We start from the raw sequence: 18,351 nt of genomic DNA on the forward strand, positions 1-18,351 counted from the left end.
CCATGCCCGAGACAGGATTCGAACCTGCGACCGTAGCGGTCGCTCGGCTCCAGACTGTAGCGCCTAGAACCGCACGGCCACTCCGGCAGGCTTCCGCAACTGCTGACTGCTATAAGGCAGCATGGCTCAGTCTTCTTGCAGAGGCTTCCAACGACTTGTTGACTGCATGCCACATCGAACTGCTGCATTATGCCGGGCAAGAGGAGGTCTGGCACGATATTAAAAGGCATCTCATGACCTTTGCCACCTCAGTGTATATGCCAACACTCTCCATAGTGTCTCGAGAAGTCATGTCATATGACTCTATTGGTGATGGTGATCTATCTCTCCGTCTGATGGGGAGGTTAAGCTCGACAGCCCTCTCACTGCTAATACGAGTAGAGAGGACTAGGCTTTGTGTCAGCTCCAGGCTTCACCCTCTCCCTTACCATCATCCATGACAACATGCACTCAAACACTACACTGTACAAATATTCACCACAATCTCCATACGGCACACCTGCGGCCCATACTCCACACTTCGTAACAGGTCAGAGGAAGGCAACGGCAGACCCATCTCCTCGAGGAACTTGCCTAGAGTGGCGATGTAGGATTACTGTATCCGCCGTCCACCTGCTTAGCTGCCTGTCAAGTGCTTTCCTCCCACGCACGGGGCCCGGGTTGCATTCCCAGCAGCATTGCTCCGCTCGGGGACTGGTTGTTGTGTTGTCATCATCATCATTTCACCCTCATCACCGGTTGCAAGTCGCCCAATGTGGCTCCGACTGAAATAAGACTTGCACTTGGCGGCCAAACCCGTCTGGGACATCCCGGCCAACAATGCAATACGATCACTCCACACTGCATCTGCTCCACTGCACTTACTCTTTTAACTATGGAACTAAGTCGATTTGTTTTGACTTCTTACCAGTTTGGAACGGAAGTGACAGATAAAATATTTTTCGACCGCTTTCAGTCGGCGAACCATCGGACGTATCCCAAAAGCGATGGAAGCAATGCGAGAATGCGGCGAGAGAGGATCCAGGGCTGTACACCAGGCAGTTTCAAATGCGGTACCATGCGGTTTATCGTGGTTTTGAGCGACTTCCAATTCATGCGGACAGCTAAAGGTTTGCATACAGATTTTTTTCTGTGTTGACTAACACGTTTCGACATAACAAGTCTGGGCCATTCGTCTGTGACGCAAAAAAATCGTTATCTGCTGATGGAGCAAAACCTCCGAAACGCATTGTAATTGGTAAGTTAATATTTAGTGATTACGCCGTGTTTATTAATCTATAATTTAAAGTCACGGAAGCAGCCTAAAAAAATAAGTTTATGTCACGCTATGTGTAACAAATCAAGTGAAAATAAGATTATACTCAGACACTCACACAGAAGCTAGTAAGCAACTGAACGAAAGGAAAACCTAACATTTGGTCCAATGAAAAGTAGCCAATACCACGCACTTTGTAGCACTGAGAATAGCGATCCGTCCCGAAATGCGATTTGAGGCCACCTCTTTGCCGCTGTCCCGAGATGCGCGAGTAACAGAGTCCTCTGCAGGGGTATGGGAGAACCAAGATCTGTCTAACTCATACGACGTCCGGAGCGGGTTTGTTGTTGTGGCCCATGTGACCTTCAGACGAACTTTGTGGTGCGGTAACCTCATGGTACTGTGCGTCGGCGTAGAAATTTAAGTTGCGTGATCATTTGCGAATCATTTCGGTAACGGCCCAGCAGCCACGTAATTTATGACTGTTCAAGCGCACGCCGACGTACAGTTGGGCTGAAATACGACTTGTTTTGCAGGTAAGGTAAAAAGAAAAGCCGTGGTAGTGAAAACGTGTTGTTACTTCTTCTGTGAGATTGTTGTATTTCACGAATCTGCGCGTGTTGTTTAAGGGAGGTCTGCCCATTACTGTGGGCTTCGTGGCCAAAGCCGGTTGGTTTTACTACACTTTGGCGAGAGTGTATTCGTGCACCACTGATCACACATATTAAACGTGTTGTATTAAAAACATTTTGTCAGCTGTATGCTGATACGTATTGCCGCCCCCCCCCCCCCCCCCCCCAACAGGATGTGTACGTGCAGTAATTTGCCCATGTTCTACTCACTTGCACTCGCCGGTATTTTTACACAGCTTAAATATAGGCTATGTGTTGATGTCGAGATCGTGAAAGAATGCATTTCAAATGGTTACTCTGCATCAGACAAATCTGTTATTTGCCGAATGAAGAGAGTTGAAACATCCATTCATGAACAGTTTTCTGATTTTCGTGTACAATTGTTTGCAACAGGTATGATGGAGAGGAAGGCGGCGAAGGGAGTTGTACGGTAAACTGGAATTGTTTGCAAGCAATGTGCAGGGTAGCTTTGGATACAGTGTTAACAGCATGTGGTGACTAGAATGTTTACTGGTTGACATTGCATGCCTGACCATAAATGGTATACCGGTACAGCTTTTTTTTCTTCACAGGCGGGGTATAACAGATCACCATGTCAAAGGAACGGGCGTCTCGACGGTTTTATCGTGTAGAAAGTCAAAACCAACTTCTGTCTTTCCTGGACAGAGGCCACTCCGCAGCCCTCGAGAATCGGTGGACATTTGAAACAGCATGGGAAGTGGCAAACAAAGGTACATATTCAATTTCTAAAATGTATTGTTTCTATTATGATGTTTTTTATTCATGTGAAATAGAATTCTAATGCCAAACAAGTGAATATGTAAGCCCCCTCATCCTCCTCGATTGTCATCATTCCTCTATTAAAATCCCTAACAAAAAATGTACTGTGTTACTCTATAAGGGAACACACTTGCACAAGGTCTCTCAAACTTTTATTGTACATGATTTAAATTGTGGCTTTAGTATCTATTTTGTCACTAGAACATGAGCTTAGAATGTGAAATGGTCATGTAGTAGAAAAGTTTGTGAAATGTAGGCCTGTTGTTAAAACTTTAGTGTTTTGCCCATAGCCCAGATTCACATCAGTTGTACTCATAGTCTTGTTCACACACATTTCCTGTTACTTTATCATACTGTTACCATTAACCATAATCTTTAATTCCTAATTGCTGGTCCTAGTTGTTACATTTATGTTAAGAAACTGCCATCACTGTTAAATGGGAGGTGTTTTCTGTACACATCATTACACTGTGTGTAACTGGTGAACACCACCAACTATTTTTGTTGGTCTTGTTTTTCTCTGGCAGTGTCTCAGTGACCTTGTTTTAATATGGCATGACCAGTGGGCTAAATGCCAAGGCCATATTTTGCTGGTTATGTAACTTTTTGTTCTTGACTCCTTTGCATGAAAATTTAAAGCTTAATGACATCTGCCCCCGTTATAACTGCTTTGGGAATGATTTCAATGTGTATAATTTTTGCTGGCATGCTAGGGGAGGGGGTGTGAGTAGTAACCCTAACCCAGCTGAAATGCCATTACATTGATGGGTGTCTTTTGTAGTATTCTGTCCAAATGCTGCTTCTGAAGATATTTTTTTAACCTCCCAGAAGAATAAGCAGTTTTGTCTGAGTGAGTGACTGGAGGACTCAGAGAATATTCTTAATTTTCTTAGTTTAAGAGTTTAGGAACCAACTTGCAGAATGCAACAAAGTTCAAGAAATAAATAAATAAATAAAGACTCAAAATAAATTTTAAATAGCCATTCATTGAATTTACATTACTCGATGATGCAGTAAGTGCTGCCCAGGCCTAAAAGAAATGAGAGTACAAACATTTAGTTATGAGAGGAGAAATAGATTTTGGAGAGTCATTTCATAAGTTTCTTGGAACTTACTGCAGGGGAAGTTAGTTAAATAATTACATTCAAGAATACAGTACAGAAGTCAATGCTTGCCAGACCCCATCAATTACATGCTACCCTCATACCTCTGTTAGAATACAGTTTTTCATAATAGTTATTGAGTCATTTTAATACACACATAAACACTCCAATACTAATGAAAGAATAACAGTTGCCTACATGATCTAAGAATACAGGCTCATTAACAATAAACATAATGACTTTTGTCATGGGTTCTTGTCGCACAATTGTACAGGGAACTGCCGCCAAACTATTCCCATCTTAGAAAATTTTGCACTGCAGAAAGATTTTAAACTCGCTCATCTGCCTCTGTGACAAGTAATTGCTTATGAAGTTTTCACACAATGCCTGAACATTTGCATTTTTACTTACAGAAGAATATAAAGTTAGTGTAAATTATGTTTTCTTTGTATTGGAGGTGACCTTTTGCAGTTATGATAAATGACATCATTGGTTTACTCAGACCATGTGAGGGGCTGGTGCTCAATCAAGCAATGGATGAAGGCTATTACAGTTTAGACAGTTACTATTTGTTCTCAGATAATTATTTGTTCTCAGATAATTATTTAGTGTTGTACAGGACTACCTTGTTAGTGTCCATACATTCTTGTTAAATCAGTTTCAGAAATATACTTCATTTCTGTTAAAATTGATGTTACAAATATAAACACAGATAATAATTTTTATGAAGACTTGTTCACAATACAGACTGGAGTTATGTACTGTAGTGGTAACTTATTTGATCTCTGTCTGGCATGTAACAAGAAACCACAATCACATCGGTACTGGCACTTTTATTTTGGCATTTGGGGGGAGAGGGGGGGGGGGGTGAGACCTACCAAAGGAAGTGAAGGTTTTGGTTTATCAGTGTGACATGAGACTGTATGTCCTATCACCAATGAAGTCTCAAGTCATTTTTGTTTTCCCCAGCTTGTTATTCCAATCCCATCTCCCCCTGCTGTGGTTCCCATGCCCTCCCCTCTGGGTGCCACTCCCCCCTACCTGGCTGGGGAAGTATCTGCTTGCTGGTGATGGTGCGCTGTCCTGGGTCCCCTCCCCCTGGCGTCCCCCCGCCCAGAGACCCGCTGCCACGAGTCACAGCAGGATCCATAGTGTATGTACCCCAAAGTCTCCTACTCTCTTCAGTCTGATATAGCTGAAGACTGCTCCCTCTCCGAGCCCTACCCTGCTACCCCTGTGTAAGAGGAGTAGGAGAAAAAACATAATTCTTGGGACAGTGTCTCTTTGATCCCCCTGGAGATGCTGACTTCACCCTCTCAACATTACCCTGAGCTCTCGTTTGTCAACATCGCCCTGTCCTCCTTGATGATGGGTAGTTACCCAGTGGTGTGTCCAGCATTGGCCTGTTTTCCTCCAATGTGGTTCCACATTCTGAGCTTATTCGATGGAATTATAGGGAATAATTCCATCACCTTCTGGAGTTGAAAGCCCTTATTTCCTTTCACTCCACAGCTTGTGTCATTCTCCAGGAATCTTATTTTACTGATACTCACTCACTGACCCTTTGTGGGTTCTGTGCTTTGTTGGAACCATGTGGGGTGGAGATTGTGGCGTGTGGTGGCAGCAGGTGACACTGAGGCGTAGACTGCCTCATTGTTTCATGCCTTCCCAGTATCACACTCATGTAATCCTCCAGAGGAATTGCGGCGGTTTTTTCCACCACCTGGCTGAGCTACAGCAGCTGTTAAGCTTTACACCTTGCTTTCTACATTGCCTTCCAGGAAACCTGGTTCCCGGCAGTGTGGACCCCTGCCATCCATGGCTATAAGTGATATTACTGGAACTGTTGCGACTATATTTTAATGCCCATAACCCCTTGTGGGGTGGTGCCATGCTTACTGGCTGAGGTGGGGATGTCGAAAATTTACTGTCACAATTCGACCTCTGCCTCTTAAATACAGGTGCCCCCATACATTTTAGTGTGGCACATGTTCGGCCATTGATCTCTTGGTTTGCAGTCTTGGCCTTCTCCCATCTATCGACTGGAGAACACATGACGACCTGTGCGGTAGTGACCACTTTCCCATCTTCCTGTCACTCCCCCAGCATCGTGCCCACAGACGCCTACCCAGATGGGCTTTAAACAAGGCAGATTAGGAAGCCTTCACCTCTGCTGTTGCCTCAGAATCCCCCCCACATGGTGCCACTGATGTTGTCGTTGAGCAGATCACTTCAACGATTGTTTCTGTGTCAGAAAACCAGATCCCTCGTTCTTTAGGGTGCCCAGGCAAAAGACGGTCCCTTGGTGGTCACCAGGAGTCGCTGAGGCAATTAAAGAGTGTTGGTGAGCTCTACAGTGACATAAGTCGCACCCATCCCTGGAGCACCTAATAGCCTTTAAGCGGCTCTGTGGCCAGCTTGTAGAAAGATGGAAACAGGCATGTTGGGAGGGCTATGTGTCGACCATTGGGTGCCATACGTCACCTTCCCAAGTCTGGATGAAGATCAGACGTGTTTTTGGGTACCAGACCCCAACAGGTGTCCCTGGCATTAACATCAATGGCGTATTATCTACCAACGCACACACGATTGCTGATCACTTTGCTGAGCACTATGCTCGAGCCTCGGTGTCCAAGAACTACACACCAGCCTTTCGCACCCTCAAATGGTAGATGGAAAGGGAAGTCCTCTCATTCACCACATGGCACAGTGAACCCTATAACGCCCCATTTACAGAGTGGGAGCTCCTCAGCGCCCTTGCACATTGCCCCGTCACAGCTTCTGGGCCAGATTGGATCCACAGTCACATGATTAAACATCTCTCATCTGACTACAAGTGACATCTCATCATCTTCAGCTGGATCTGGTGCGATGGTGTCTTTCCATCGCAATGGCGGGAGAGCACCATCATTCTGGTGCTCAAATCCAGTCATAACCCGCTTGATGTGGTTAGTTACCGACCCATCAGCCTCACCTACTTTCTTTGTAAGGTGCTGGAATGTATGATGTGTCAGCAGTTGTGTTTGGTCCTGGAGTCATGTGGCCTACTGGCTACATGTCAGGGTGGCTTCTGCCAGGGTCACTCTACCACTGATAATCTTCTGTCCCATGAGTTTGCCATCTGAACAGCTTTTTCCAGATGCCAACATCTGGTTGCCATCTTTTTTGACTTACGTAAGGCATGTGTCACCACCTGGTGACATCGTATCATTGCCACATTATATGAGTTATTTCTCCACGGCCCAATCCCTATTTTTATCCAAAACTTTGTCGCTCCATACTTCCCATGTCTAAGTTGGTGCCTCCCATACTTCCTCCCGTATTCACGAGAATGGTGTTCCACAGGGCTCCATATTGAGTGTGTCTATATTTTTAGTGGCTATTAACGGTCTAGCAGCAGCTGTAGAGCCTTCAGTCTCACCTTCTCTGAATGCGAATGACTTCTGCATTTCGTACTGCTCTACCAGTACTGGTGTTGCTGAGCGGCAACTGCAGGGAGCCATTCACAAGGTGCAGTCATGGGCTCTAGCGCACGGCTTCTAGTTTTCAGCTGTGAAGCCGTGTGTCGCGCATTTCTGTGAACGTAGCACCGTTCATCCAGAACGAGAACTTTACCTTAATGATGATCCACTCACTGTAGTGGAGGCAAGTTGTTTCTTAGGACTGGTTTTCGATGCTACCTCACCTTCATCAGCTTAAGCGGAAGTGCTGGCAGCATCTCAGTGCCTTCTGCTGCCTGAGCAATACCAACTGGGGTGCAGATTGCTCTACACTGCTGCAGCTCTACAGAGCTGTTGTTCAATCCTGCCTTGATCATGGGAGTCTGGTTTATGGTTCAGCGGTGCCCTTAGTGTTGGGTTTACTTGACCCAGTGCACCACTGTGGTATTCATGTAGTGACGGGAGCTTTTAGACCAGTTCCGGTACCAGTGTCATGGTGGAGGCCGGAGACCCTCCATTGAACGTTAGGTGTGCACAACTGCTGGCCAGTTATGTTGCTCAAGTTAGTAGTTCTCCTGTACATCCGAATTACACTCTCCTTTTCCCAAACATGGCAGTTCATTTCCCGTATCGGTAGCCCGGGTCAGGGCTTCCGATTGTGGTTCGCATTCAGTCCTTTCTGTCTGGGCTGGAGTCCTTCCCTTACCACCTCTCCTTGAGGTCCATTCACGTACGCCTCAATGGTGTACACATGGGCTGCAGATTCTTCTGGATCTTTAGCATGGCCCTAAGGCCTCCGTTAACCCTGCAGCTCTCCATTATCACTTTCTCTCGATTCTCGACATGTACCAGGGCCATGAAGTGTTTTACACCGACGGGTTGATGGCTGATGGTCACGAAGGCTTTGTGGGTTTTCATGGAGGACATATTGAACAGCACTCCTTGCCAGATGGCTGCAGTGTTTTCACTTCAGTGCTGGTGGCCATATCTCATGGTCTTGAGCACATCCGCTTATGCCATGGCGAGTCATTTCTTCTGTGTACTGACTCCTTGAGCAGCCTACAAGCTATCGGCCAGTGCTACCCTCGCCATCCTTTGATAGTGTCCATTCAGGAGTCCATCTGTGTCCTGGAATGGTCCTGTGGTGTGCGTACTGTAAGACCTTCGGTACACACACCATCAGATTATTTGACTCGTTGCTCTAACGAAGCAGGCGAGTGTCAGCAATATGTCTTGTGGTCTTATCGTGGTGTGTTTATCTTCTGCCGTTAGGTCAGATGATAGAAATGCCACTTGCACGCTTAGAGTAGCAGATTGATGGTTACCAACTTTAAACAGAACTTGATTAATTTTCACACACATTTATTAAAATAATAACAAGCATAAACCTTATTTAACTTGATTCTGGATGCCATTTACAATTGACAATCTGAAGTTCCTTTGCTCTTGGTATGTCAGTCTTATTCTCACATATCTCGGATACTTGACAAAGTGACTATACATTTATCTTCATGGCTATGTACAGGAATATGGTAATCTTATTAGGCGCAGACTGAAAATTGATTATAGACTGGTACAGACTAATGTAGACTGGTACAGACAGGTGCAGATAAATGCAGACTGACTAATCGGAGGTCTGTACACTCGTTATAATACCTCGCGCGTTCAGGTATCGCTGCACGAGTGTGATCCGAGAGGAGCAAAAGGTTCTACGTTAGCAGCAATCTCATTGGCTGCGTTACACATTAATATGCGTATCGGCAGAAGCAGAATTTGGTCCGTCTCTAAGGCAGCGCCATCTCATAGTGCAGAGACGGACGAGTGCTGCGCCTGCGCTGTTGTGCTTAGCGGGGCGTGCTCTAGTGGGAAAGTTATGTACACGCTGACTACGCGGAACTATGTACACAACAGGTCCCATCATTTGGTGGTGTTTGTGTGGACTCCAGGACGCGTCGGAATCCCAGGCAACAAACTGGCCGACAGGCTGGCCAAACAGGCTACACGGAAACCACTTCTGGAGATTGGAATCTCCGAAACTGACCTGCGTCCTGTCTTATGCCACATGGATTTTCGGCCTTGGGAGACAGAATGGCATAACAGTATGCACAACAATCTGCATGTTATTACGGAGACTACGAATGTGTGGAAGTCTTCCAAGCGGTCCTCTCTCAGGGAATCAGTTGCCCTCTGCTAGGTTTGCATTGGCCCTATGTGGCTAATGCATGGTTACCTCCTCCGTTGCGAGGACCCAATTCGGTGTCGCTGTAGCTCACAAATGATGGTTGTCCACCTCTTGCTGGACTGCCCAGTTTTAGCCTCTCTGCGGTGGACTTTTAACTTTCCCAGCACCCTACCTTTGGTGTTGGGTGACAATGCCTCAACAGCAGCTTTAGTTTTATGTTTTATTCCTGAGGGTGGGTTTTATCATTTGATCTAAGTTTTAGCGCATTTCTTTCATCCCTTTGTGTCCTCTACCCTACTGAAGATTTTAATGTGTTGCAGAGTGGCTGGCTTCTCCTTTCTATTCTCATGGTCTGTCAGCCATGGTAATCTGCTCTCTTATTTTGATCTCTTCTACATGTTTCTTGGGTGTCTGTGGTTTTCTTGTCTGCATTTGTCCATTTGTAGTGTTTGTTGCCTTTGTCATTCTTGTGGTTCTCTCCTTTCTTCCAGCTGTGTTTTGTATGTCTCAGTTATTTTACTCCCACCCTCATGGAATTATTTTAATTGGAATGAGGGACTGATGACATAGCAGTTTAGTCTCTCCCCCTCTTCAAGTGAGGTGGGAGAGTGGTTAGCACACTGGACTCTCATTTGAGAGGATGAGGGTTCAACCCGCATCTGGCCATCCTGATTTAGGTTTTCCATGATTTCCATAAATCGCTCCAGGCAAATGCTGGGAAGGTTCCTTTGAAAGGACACAGCCGACTTCCTTCCCTAATCCCATGAGACGGATGACCTCGTTGTCTCGTCTCCTCCCCCAAATAACCCAACCTATCTGCCCCCTCTTTGAAACAAACCAACCAACCAACCAGCCAACTAATTTGACCTTCATGACCAGATAAACTGCTTATTATGGAGCTGACATCTTTTTCATTAAAGACATATGGATCTGGAAAGAAATTAGCAATCACTGTTGTGCTATGCTTTTCCATTCTTGTTGTGAATGTTAATGTTGGGGTGAACCAAAATATGGGCATCAGTAGCTCCAGGTGCCCTCGATCAGAGCTATCTGAGATGACATCTATATTGAAATCTTCACACACATTCACTTACGAGGGGCGTTTGAAAAGTCCGTGCAAAAATAGAAACTACTTACGTGTTTGGGGTAAACCTTTTTTATTTTTCGACATAGTCTCCTTTTAGACTTATACACTTCATCCAGTCCTGTTCTAATTTGTTGATCCCTTCTGAATAATAGGAATTGTCCAAGTCTGCAAAATAGCTATTAGTTGCTGCAATCACCTCCTTGTTTGAATAAAATCTTTGTCGTGCCAGCCATTTCTTCAAATTTGGGAACAAACAGCAGTCTGAGGGAGCAAAGTCTGGAGAATATGGGGGATGTGAAATGAGTTGGAATCTTACTTCCATTAATTTTGCGACCACAGCTGCTGAGGTGTGTGCTGGTGCATTGTCGTGATGGAAAAGAACTTTTTTCACTAAATACCTGATCTGACTGGTTAGTGGAATTTAGAATATTTCCATGGTGGTGGGGCCATGAACTATCAGAACTGCTATTTTCTTTTGATCAAAATCTCTCGGATTTCCAGTTTGGTGGCACTGTGATGGTACAATGGCATCACAGTATCTGAATACTGTCACCTGGCTTGAAATCAATTAGCTTTTGATCACTAGTATATACCACGAAAGTCTGTATTCACACATGCTATCTCGTATGTTTCCAAGTTTGTTACTGAAATTCAGCATTCAAACAGATGTTCAGTGCAATATCCACTGAGGTATATTGCCAGGGACTTTATTTTACATTTTTTGTTGATTAAGATGTAGACCATGCCACGTGAAGAGTGAGATGTCAATCATACCTGTGTGTGATCACCACAGTCTATTGACTCGTGAATCTTTGTGTTTACATTACATTAATCCTTGTTCCGTAGATCATGAATACGACATTTTGTAATGATGTGGAATGTGTCACTTTAATGTAAGTTTTCTTTACACAGAATAATTAATTATTTTTTTCCCCCTTCATCCAAGGCTTATTGTATTGCTCACAGTGGAGCAACCTTCATATTTGTGAGAGGAGCAGTTCCACTGATGTGCTCAGTGTCATCTTTGTGTGGTTGAGGTTGCAGTCCAAAACTGTACCAGGCATCCCCAAAAACTACTAAATTATATTATTTACCAAAATCTTTTCCCAGAGAGCCTAAACCACAGGTACCATAACTGAGCCACTGCACTTGACTTAAAAGTATTAGTTACCTGGTATCCACTGCCTAAGGAGCTCTGAACTAATTCAGATGTCCCCTTTCTGTGACTACATCCCAACAGAAGGACCTTCTAGGTCTGTCTGAAAGAACAGATTCCATCTTCATATAGTTAAGGCTAACCAGCCATTGACCTCCTTCTGTGCTGGATGCACATACATTGCCCGAACTCTTATGGGACTCTGTAAGATTGTATGCCGCGAGTAATGAGTGTAATGTGCAGGGGCACTACAAATGTGGGGAATGTGGGAATATTGGGAATGTGGGTCTCATGGGGAGCGTGCAAGGGATAAATCCCAGCAGTCACACTATCCTCTGTGCCCTCGGTGGCTCAGATGGATAGAGCATCTCCCATGTAAGCAGGAGATCCTGGGTTCGAGTCCTGGTCGGGGCACACATTTCCAACTGTCCCTGTTGATGTACATCAACACCTGTCAACAGCTTAGGCTCTTGATTTAATTACTGTTTCAACGTAAAAATTGGTTTTTACTGTGCTATAGAAAATACTGGCTATTTGTTCACAACAGTGTTAAAGTACTGTATGAGAACTATAACTTGGCGCACAGGTTCCCCAATTCTGATCAATTGCAGTAAGGAGACTTTGTGCCGTAGTGAAGGATCTCTTCATTTCTGCCTTTCCTTACTCAGCTGAGCTTTGTTGGTTCTACCTGTAGACTGTGCCAGATTTGTCATTGGCAGCATACGTATGTAAAATTGTAAATGCATTTACTAAAATACTTACATTTGGTGGATCATAGTTGCCCTCACCCCTGTCCTCCCCTGTAGGTGAGTACCTGCACTTCAGGTCACAGAAATATCACAGTCGGCACCCTGAGGGGTGCTTTCCAATGACTCCCACGTCAAGCAATCGTACAGGGATTGGCATGTACATGTCAGATACTACTGTGTGACCCCAGTGCTGTCAATTGTGATGCAGTGGTTGGGTCTCCTTGTGGTGCTGGGGGCCGGGCCGTGTGATGAGACTCCCGCGTTTCAGACAAAATGAGGTCAGTACTGGTACAGTGAGGAGACAGTGTGCTCTTCCTTTGAGCACATGACACGTCTACTTCACATGGTTAGGCGTATTTAACGAGAACAAGAGTGTTAACTATAATTTGCATTTATGTGCTCAAATTTTCTGATAAATTATAGTAGTGGTTAATAAGGTACTCTTTTACTGCAATTTTTAATATTGGGATTTTCTGCCTTGGGTTTACCTGCAGCATGTTATATAGACATTTGCATTGCAATATAAAATTTCATTATGAACAGCAGAGGGGGGCCACACAGTCTATTTGGAAATTATCTTTTTTTTTTTTTTTAAATTCAGAGTTGATTCTAAATTGATGGTATTTTGTGATTAATAAGATAAGGCAGAGAGTAAACTTGTCAGCACATAAGTTTAAGATTCCCAGGTTATTGAAGAGGCTTATTAGAGACTTTCTATTATCACCGTACACAGTATTCTTACTGCATACTTCTGTGGAATAAACTGTATGATCTCAGCTGTGTTGCACCAGAAGTTAGTGCTGTAGTGTTGTTTCAATCGGAAGTTAGTGAAGAATGTTAGAAATCTCTATCACTGCATTGATTTGCTGACAGGACTGCAAGTGCAAAGTGATTAAAGTGTTTTTATTTGTTTGTAATGTATAGCAGTTTCTTTACATTTGATAGTTAACTGGTGTCAATACCTGCCAGAGTAGCCCACAAGTTGCAGTGTAGATTTAATAGTCTGAAACCTGTCACATAAACAACCTACATAATCGCATGTGGAAGCTAAAAGTGGTAACCATACATCATACATAGTTACAGCTTCAATAGAAAAAAAATACATAATGCTAGTAAAGATATATCTTGTTTGTCCTTGGGTATATACATCATTTTACTGGATTCATCTACTATTGTAACCAGATCTGTAATACAAAAAAAGTTGATAATATTGCCAAAATAGCCACAGAAATTTAAAATTTGGTGCCCAAAAAAGATGAGGGTCAAAATACAGAAACCTTTGTGTTTATATATGGGTTCACTTATCAGAAATAACAACAAAAACAACCAGTTATTAACAAAATTATTTCATTGGATAAAAAATCTAAACACAAAAGTAGCAGCATAACGCACACATAAGACTGTTGAGGCAATCCCCAACAATCAGTCTTTCCTTCTCATCCCATATGGTAAGTCTCTGATCCGTAGTTCTGGGAGACTTACCCGAAATCTACGCCTTTTCCTAGACCTCTCCAGTCCTTTTCCTTCACCCTTCTTTCTTCTCGTTTAACCTTTCTGCCTGAAGGAGCCACTGGCTCTGAAAGCTTGCCAATTACAACAGTCTTTTATGTGTGTGTGTTCTGACACCACTTGATAAGTACATTTTTATCTATACACTTATCAGAAATGAGTATAATAGAGGGAAACATTCCACGTGGGAAAAATATATCTAAAAATAAAGATGCTGTTACTTGCCAAATGAAAGTGTTGGTATGTTGATAGGAGACTAGGAGACAATAAAACACACACACACACACACACACACACACACACACACACACACACACACACACATATATATATATATATATATATATATATATATATATATATATATAAAAACAAAGATGAGGTGACTTACCGAACAAAAACGCTGGCAGGTCGATAGACACACAAACAAACACAAACATACACACAAAATTCAAGCTTTCGCAACAAATTGTTGCCTCATCAGGAAAGAGGGAAGGAGAGGGGAAGACGAAAGGAAGTGGGTTTTAAAGGAGAGGGTAAGGAGTCATTCCAATCCCGGGAGCGGAAAGACTTACCTTAGGGGGAAAAAAGGACAGGTATACACTCGCACACACGCACATATCCATCCACACATACAGACACAAGCAGACATATTTAAAGACTGGTCTTTAAATATGTCTGCTTGTGTCTGTATGTGTGGATGGATATGTGCGTGTGTGCGAGTGTATACCTGTCCTTTTTTCCCCCTAAGGTAAGTCTTTCCGCTCCCGGGATTGGAATGACTCCTTACCCTCTCCTTTAAAACCCACTTCCTTTCGTCTTCCCCTCTCCTTCCCTCTTTCCTGATGAGGCAACAATTTGTTGCGAAAGCTTGAATTTTGTGTGTATGTTTGTGTTTGTTTGTGTGTCTATCGACCTGCCAGCGTTTTTGTTCGGTAAGTCACCTCATCTTTGTTTTTATATATAATTTTTCCCACGTGGAATGTTTCCTTCCATTATATTGATATATATATATATATATATATATATATATATATATATATATATATATATATATATATATACACGTTTGGTAAGTAACAGCATCTTTATTTTTAGATATATTTTTCCCACTTATCAGAAATGTTATACATTGTCAGGCTGTAATTTGTAGGAATTTGCACAGGCATTGCCTCATAGGGGAAGAATGCTTCAGAATATTTATTAAACAGACAGCTGCCAGAATACTTCTAAGTATTTTATATTGCTGTTGGGTCTGCTTTATTCCAGTTAAAAAGCAGCTTTTGTTGGTAGTTAATCATGGTAGTACATATTGTTTGTAAATGACATTTTCTTGGTTACAACTTCAGGCCTCTCGTATTTCAATTATGTGTTGAAATGTTGGAGACAGACAGTTTAGATAAGTGTGTATACAGGGTGATTCAAAAAGAATACCACAACTTTAAAAATGTGTATTTAATGAAAGAAACATAATATAACCTTCTGTTATACATCATTACAAAGAGTATTTAAAAAGGTTTTTTTTTTCACTCAAAAACAAGTTCAGAGATGTTCAATATGGCCCCCTCCAGACACACGAGCAATATCAACCCGATACTCCAACTCATTCCACACTCTCTGTAGCATATCAGGCGTAACAGTTTGGATAGCTGCTGTTATTGCTCCTTTCAAATCACCAATGGTGGCTGGGAGAGGTGGCCGAAACACCATATCCCTAACATACCCCCATAAGAAAAAATCGCAGGGGGTAAGATCAGGGCTTCTTGGAGGCCAGTGATGAAGTGCTCTGTCACGGGCTGCCTGGCGGCTGATCCATCGCCTCGGGTAGTTGATGTTCAGGTAGTTATGGACAGATAAGTGCCAATGTGGTGGCGCTCCATCCTGCTGAAATATGAATTGTTGTGCTTCTTGTTCGAGCTGAGGGAACAGCCAATTCTCTAACATCTCCAGATACCGTAGTCCAGTTACAGTAGCACCTTCGAAGAAAAAGGGACCAAAAACTTTATTGGCTGAAATGGCGAACAAATGTACAACTAAATGAAATTTTATAGCTCCCTTAATTCGCCGACAGATAGTGCTTAGCTCTGCCTTTTGTCGTTGCAGAGTTTTAAATTCCTAAAGTTGTGGTATTCTTTTTGAATCACCCTGTATTTTAAACTATGTAGTTCACAGCAAGCATCACATAATTATCGATTGCTATTGTGTTCAGCATTGAGGAGTTTGATAAAAGAGCAAACATCTGTTGTTTTGTTTTTCAGTGGGTGGCATCTACACTGTTTTGCGATCAAAAGCGTATGTCTCAACGGAGGAGATGGGTGACCAGTATGTTATGTTAGGTCCCTATAAAGAGCACTGTGCCCGCACAGAAGTGGAGGAGGCAGAATTCCCAGTCACCAGCCCACTCAGTATTGCTGTCAACAAAATGCGTGATATGGGATTCAAGGTACTGATACTCTGATAAACTATCTTTTTAAGCTCTTACTGTATAACCTGAAGAGCTGTAATTCATCGTGTCAGTACAATTATATTGTTTGGATGCAAAGTTTTCGGACATGTCAATATTATAATTCAGTAACTTTTCCTTTTGTTTTGGACTGTAAAAAGTGTAGACTTGACATTCTGGATGCATGTAATATTTGGCAGTTAAATGATATTATTGTAAGCAGCACAAGTACTAGAGTAGAACTAAAGTACACACTTAATTATTTTACAGAATTTTCATTTTGTTATTCAGAACAAAAGTATGTATTGTAAAATACTCCTATATTAATACTACCATAAACACATTTTTATAGTATTAATTTCAAACTTAAGCACTTGTCAGCTGTATAAATGGAAATACTAATTTTGTGCTTTAATTTATTTACAAAGTGACAGCTTTTTTTAACATCATAAAATGCATATTTTACTTAGCTGATTCAGTTACTTAGATCCCAGGAGCTTGGTGCACAAAAGCAAATAATTCTGTTTCAGTTAAAGTAAAAATTTTTATTAAATTTGCTCAAAAATTCATTGTCACAATATAGGAGTAACTGCTGAGGCATAGTAAGAGATACTCAACCAGAGGCATACAAATGCTGAGGCATGTGGTTACGGCTGTTATGTTTATGAAGTTTCAGCAATTAATAAATTTCCTTCCATATTAAAAATTGTTTTTGGAATTAGTTTCATTTTTTAAATAATTTCGTAACAAAATTCTCGTGAAAAATCATTAAATGTTTTTGTCTAAATACATTAACATTAGATGCTTTTAGAAATCGGCTGCTCTAAGAGAAATATGAACTTTTTCACATGATTAACATATTGTTTTACTTTTGTGGAATTTCTTGCTTGTGATTTGTTAAATTTCTTCATATATGTAGTAATTATTTGTGAACAATATTAGAAAAAGGGTAGTAGTTATTAGGAAAAGAGTAGTTTCCTACTCAGTGTAGAGATGACATGTTAATTTACACACACACACACACACACACACACACACACACACACACACAGGAAAAAGACTGTTACACATTTAGCTTTTGACCAAATACTTTTCAGAAAAGAAAACACATGCATTCACATACGCAAGTGCACCTCATGCACACATGACTCTGACCAGTATTATTTATTATTATTTCTTAAATATTATTGCACACACTTGTATTTTTGTTTCGGAAATTGTGGATTTACTGGCTTTTAACAATGAATATTATCAGATGTTATTACTTCTGTAAGTTATAATATTTAATTTCAGAATGAAACAAAATACTCAACTATTAACAAAAATGTTAATTTTTATTCAAAATTAGGTTACAGCCAAAACCAGGAATTCACAAGTTACAGAATTAAAATTTAAAATTTATTAAGTTCTCCACTAAACATTTAGATCATTTAATACATTATAAGCTGTCAATTGCAGTTCCAGTTCTGTATGAATTCTTCATGCCTGTATCTATTTTTCAATACAGCATGTCATCTTCCAGTACATTCCTTCCATTGAAGCCCAAGTTTAAAATTTTCTTGTTTGTAGAATTCCACTGGTTCGGTGTATAACCACCTGCTCACAACGGTGTCAGTCCTGTCAGCTTCCTCGCCATGTCGGTATCCCTGGGAACGAAGCTGCAGATGCCACGGCCAAGGCTGCGGCCCTCCAGCCTTGGACAGCTTCTTGTTGTGTCCCTTCGTCAGATTGTAGCAGGGTCATTTGTCGGCGCATTTTATCGCTGTGGCATGCCGATTGGGCTGCCCTTACAGACAACAAGCTTCAGGCCTTGAAACCTCTTCCCGCGGCTTGGACGTCCTTCTCACGCCCTTCTCGGTGGGAGGAGGTCGTTTTGGCCCGGTTACGAATTGGACACTGCCAGTTCAGCCATCGCCATCTGCTGACTGCTGCACCGGCGCCGTTCTGCCCATGTGGACAATTGCTGACGGTCCGCCACATTTTAACGTCCTGTCCGGATTTTAACACACTGCGTC

At 42.4% G+C, this 18,351-nt stretch overlaps 1 protein-coding gene across 2 annotated transcripts in view; it reads left to right on the forward strand.

The window, feature by feature from the left end:
* The first annotated feature begins 1,568 nt into the window (after window positions 1–1,568).
* LOC124711252 (glycogen [starch] synthase) overlaps window positions 1,569–18,351 on the forward strand; it is a 128,803-nt gene continuing 112,020 nt past the window's right edge. For both annotated transcript variants that reach the window (XR_007005448.1, XM_047241222.1), the window contains exons 1-3: window positions 1,569–1,791; window positions 2,460–2,618; window positions 16,152–16,336. Coding sequence is in view for 1 of the 2 variants with exons in the window: in XM_047241222.1 (XP_047097178.1) it covers window positions 2,480–2,618; window positions 16,152–16,336 (324 nt within the window). In the remaining variant the exon portion in view is untranslated. The remainder of the gene's footprint in view (window positions 1,792–2,459; window positions 2,619–16,151; window positions 16,337–18,351) is intronic.

This window comes from Schistocerca piceifrons, chromosome 8, assembly GCF_021461385.2.
Source record: "Schistocerca piceifrons isolate TAMUIC-IGC-003096 chromosome 8, iqSchPice1.1, whole genome shotgun sequence".
Classification (NCBI taxonomy): Eukaryota; Metazoa; Arthropoda; class Insecta; order Orthoptera; family Acrididae; genus Schistocerca; species Schistocerca piceifrons.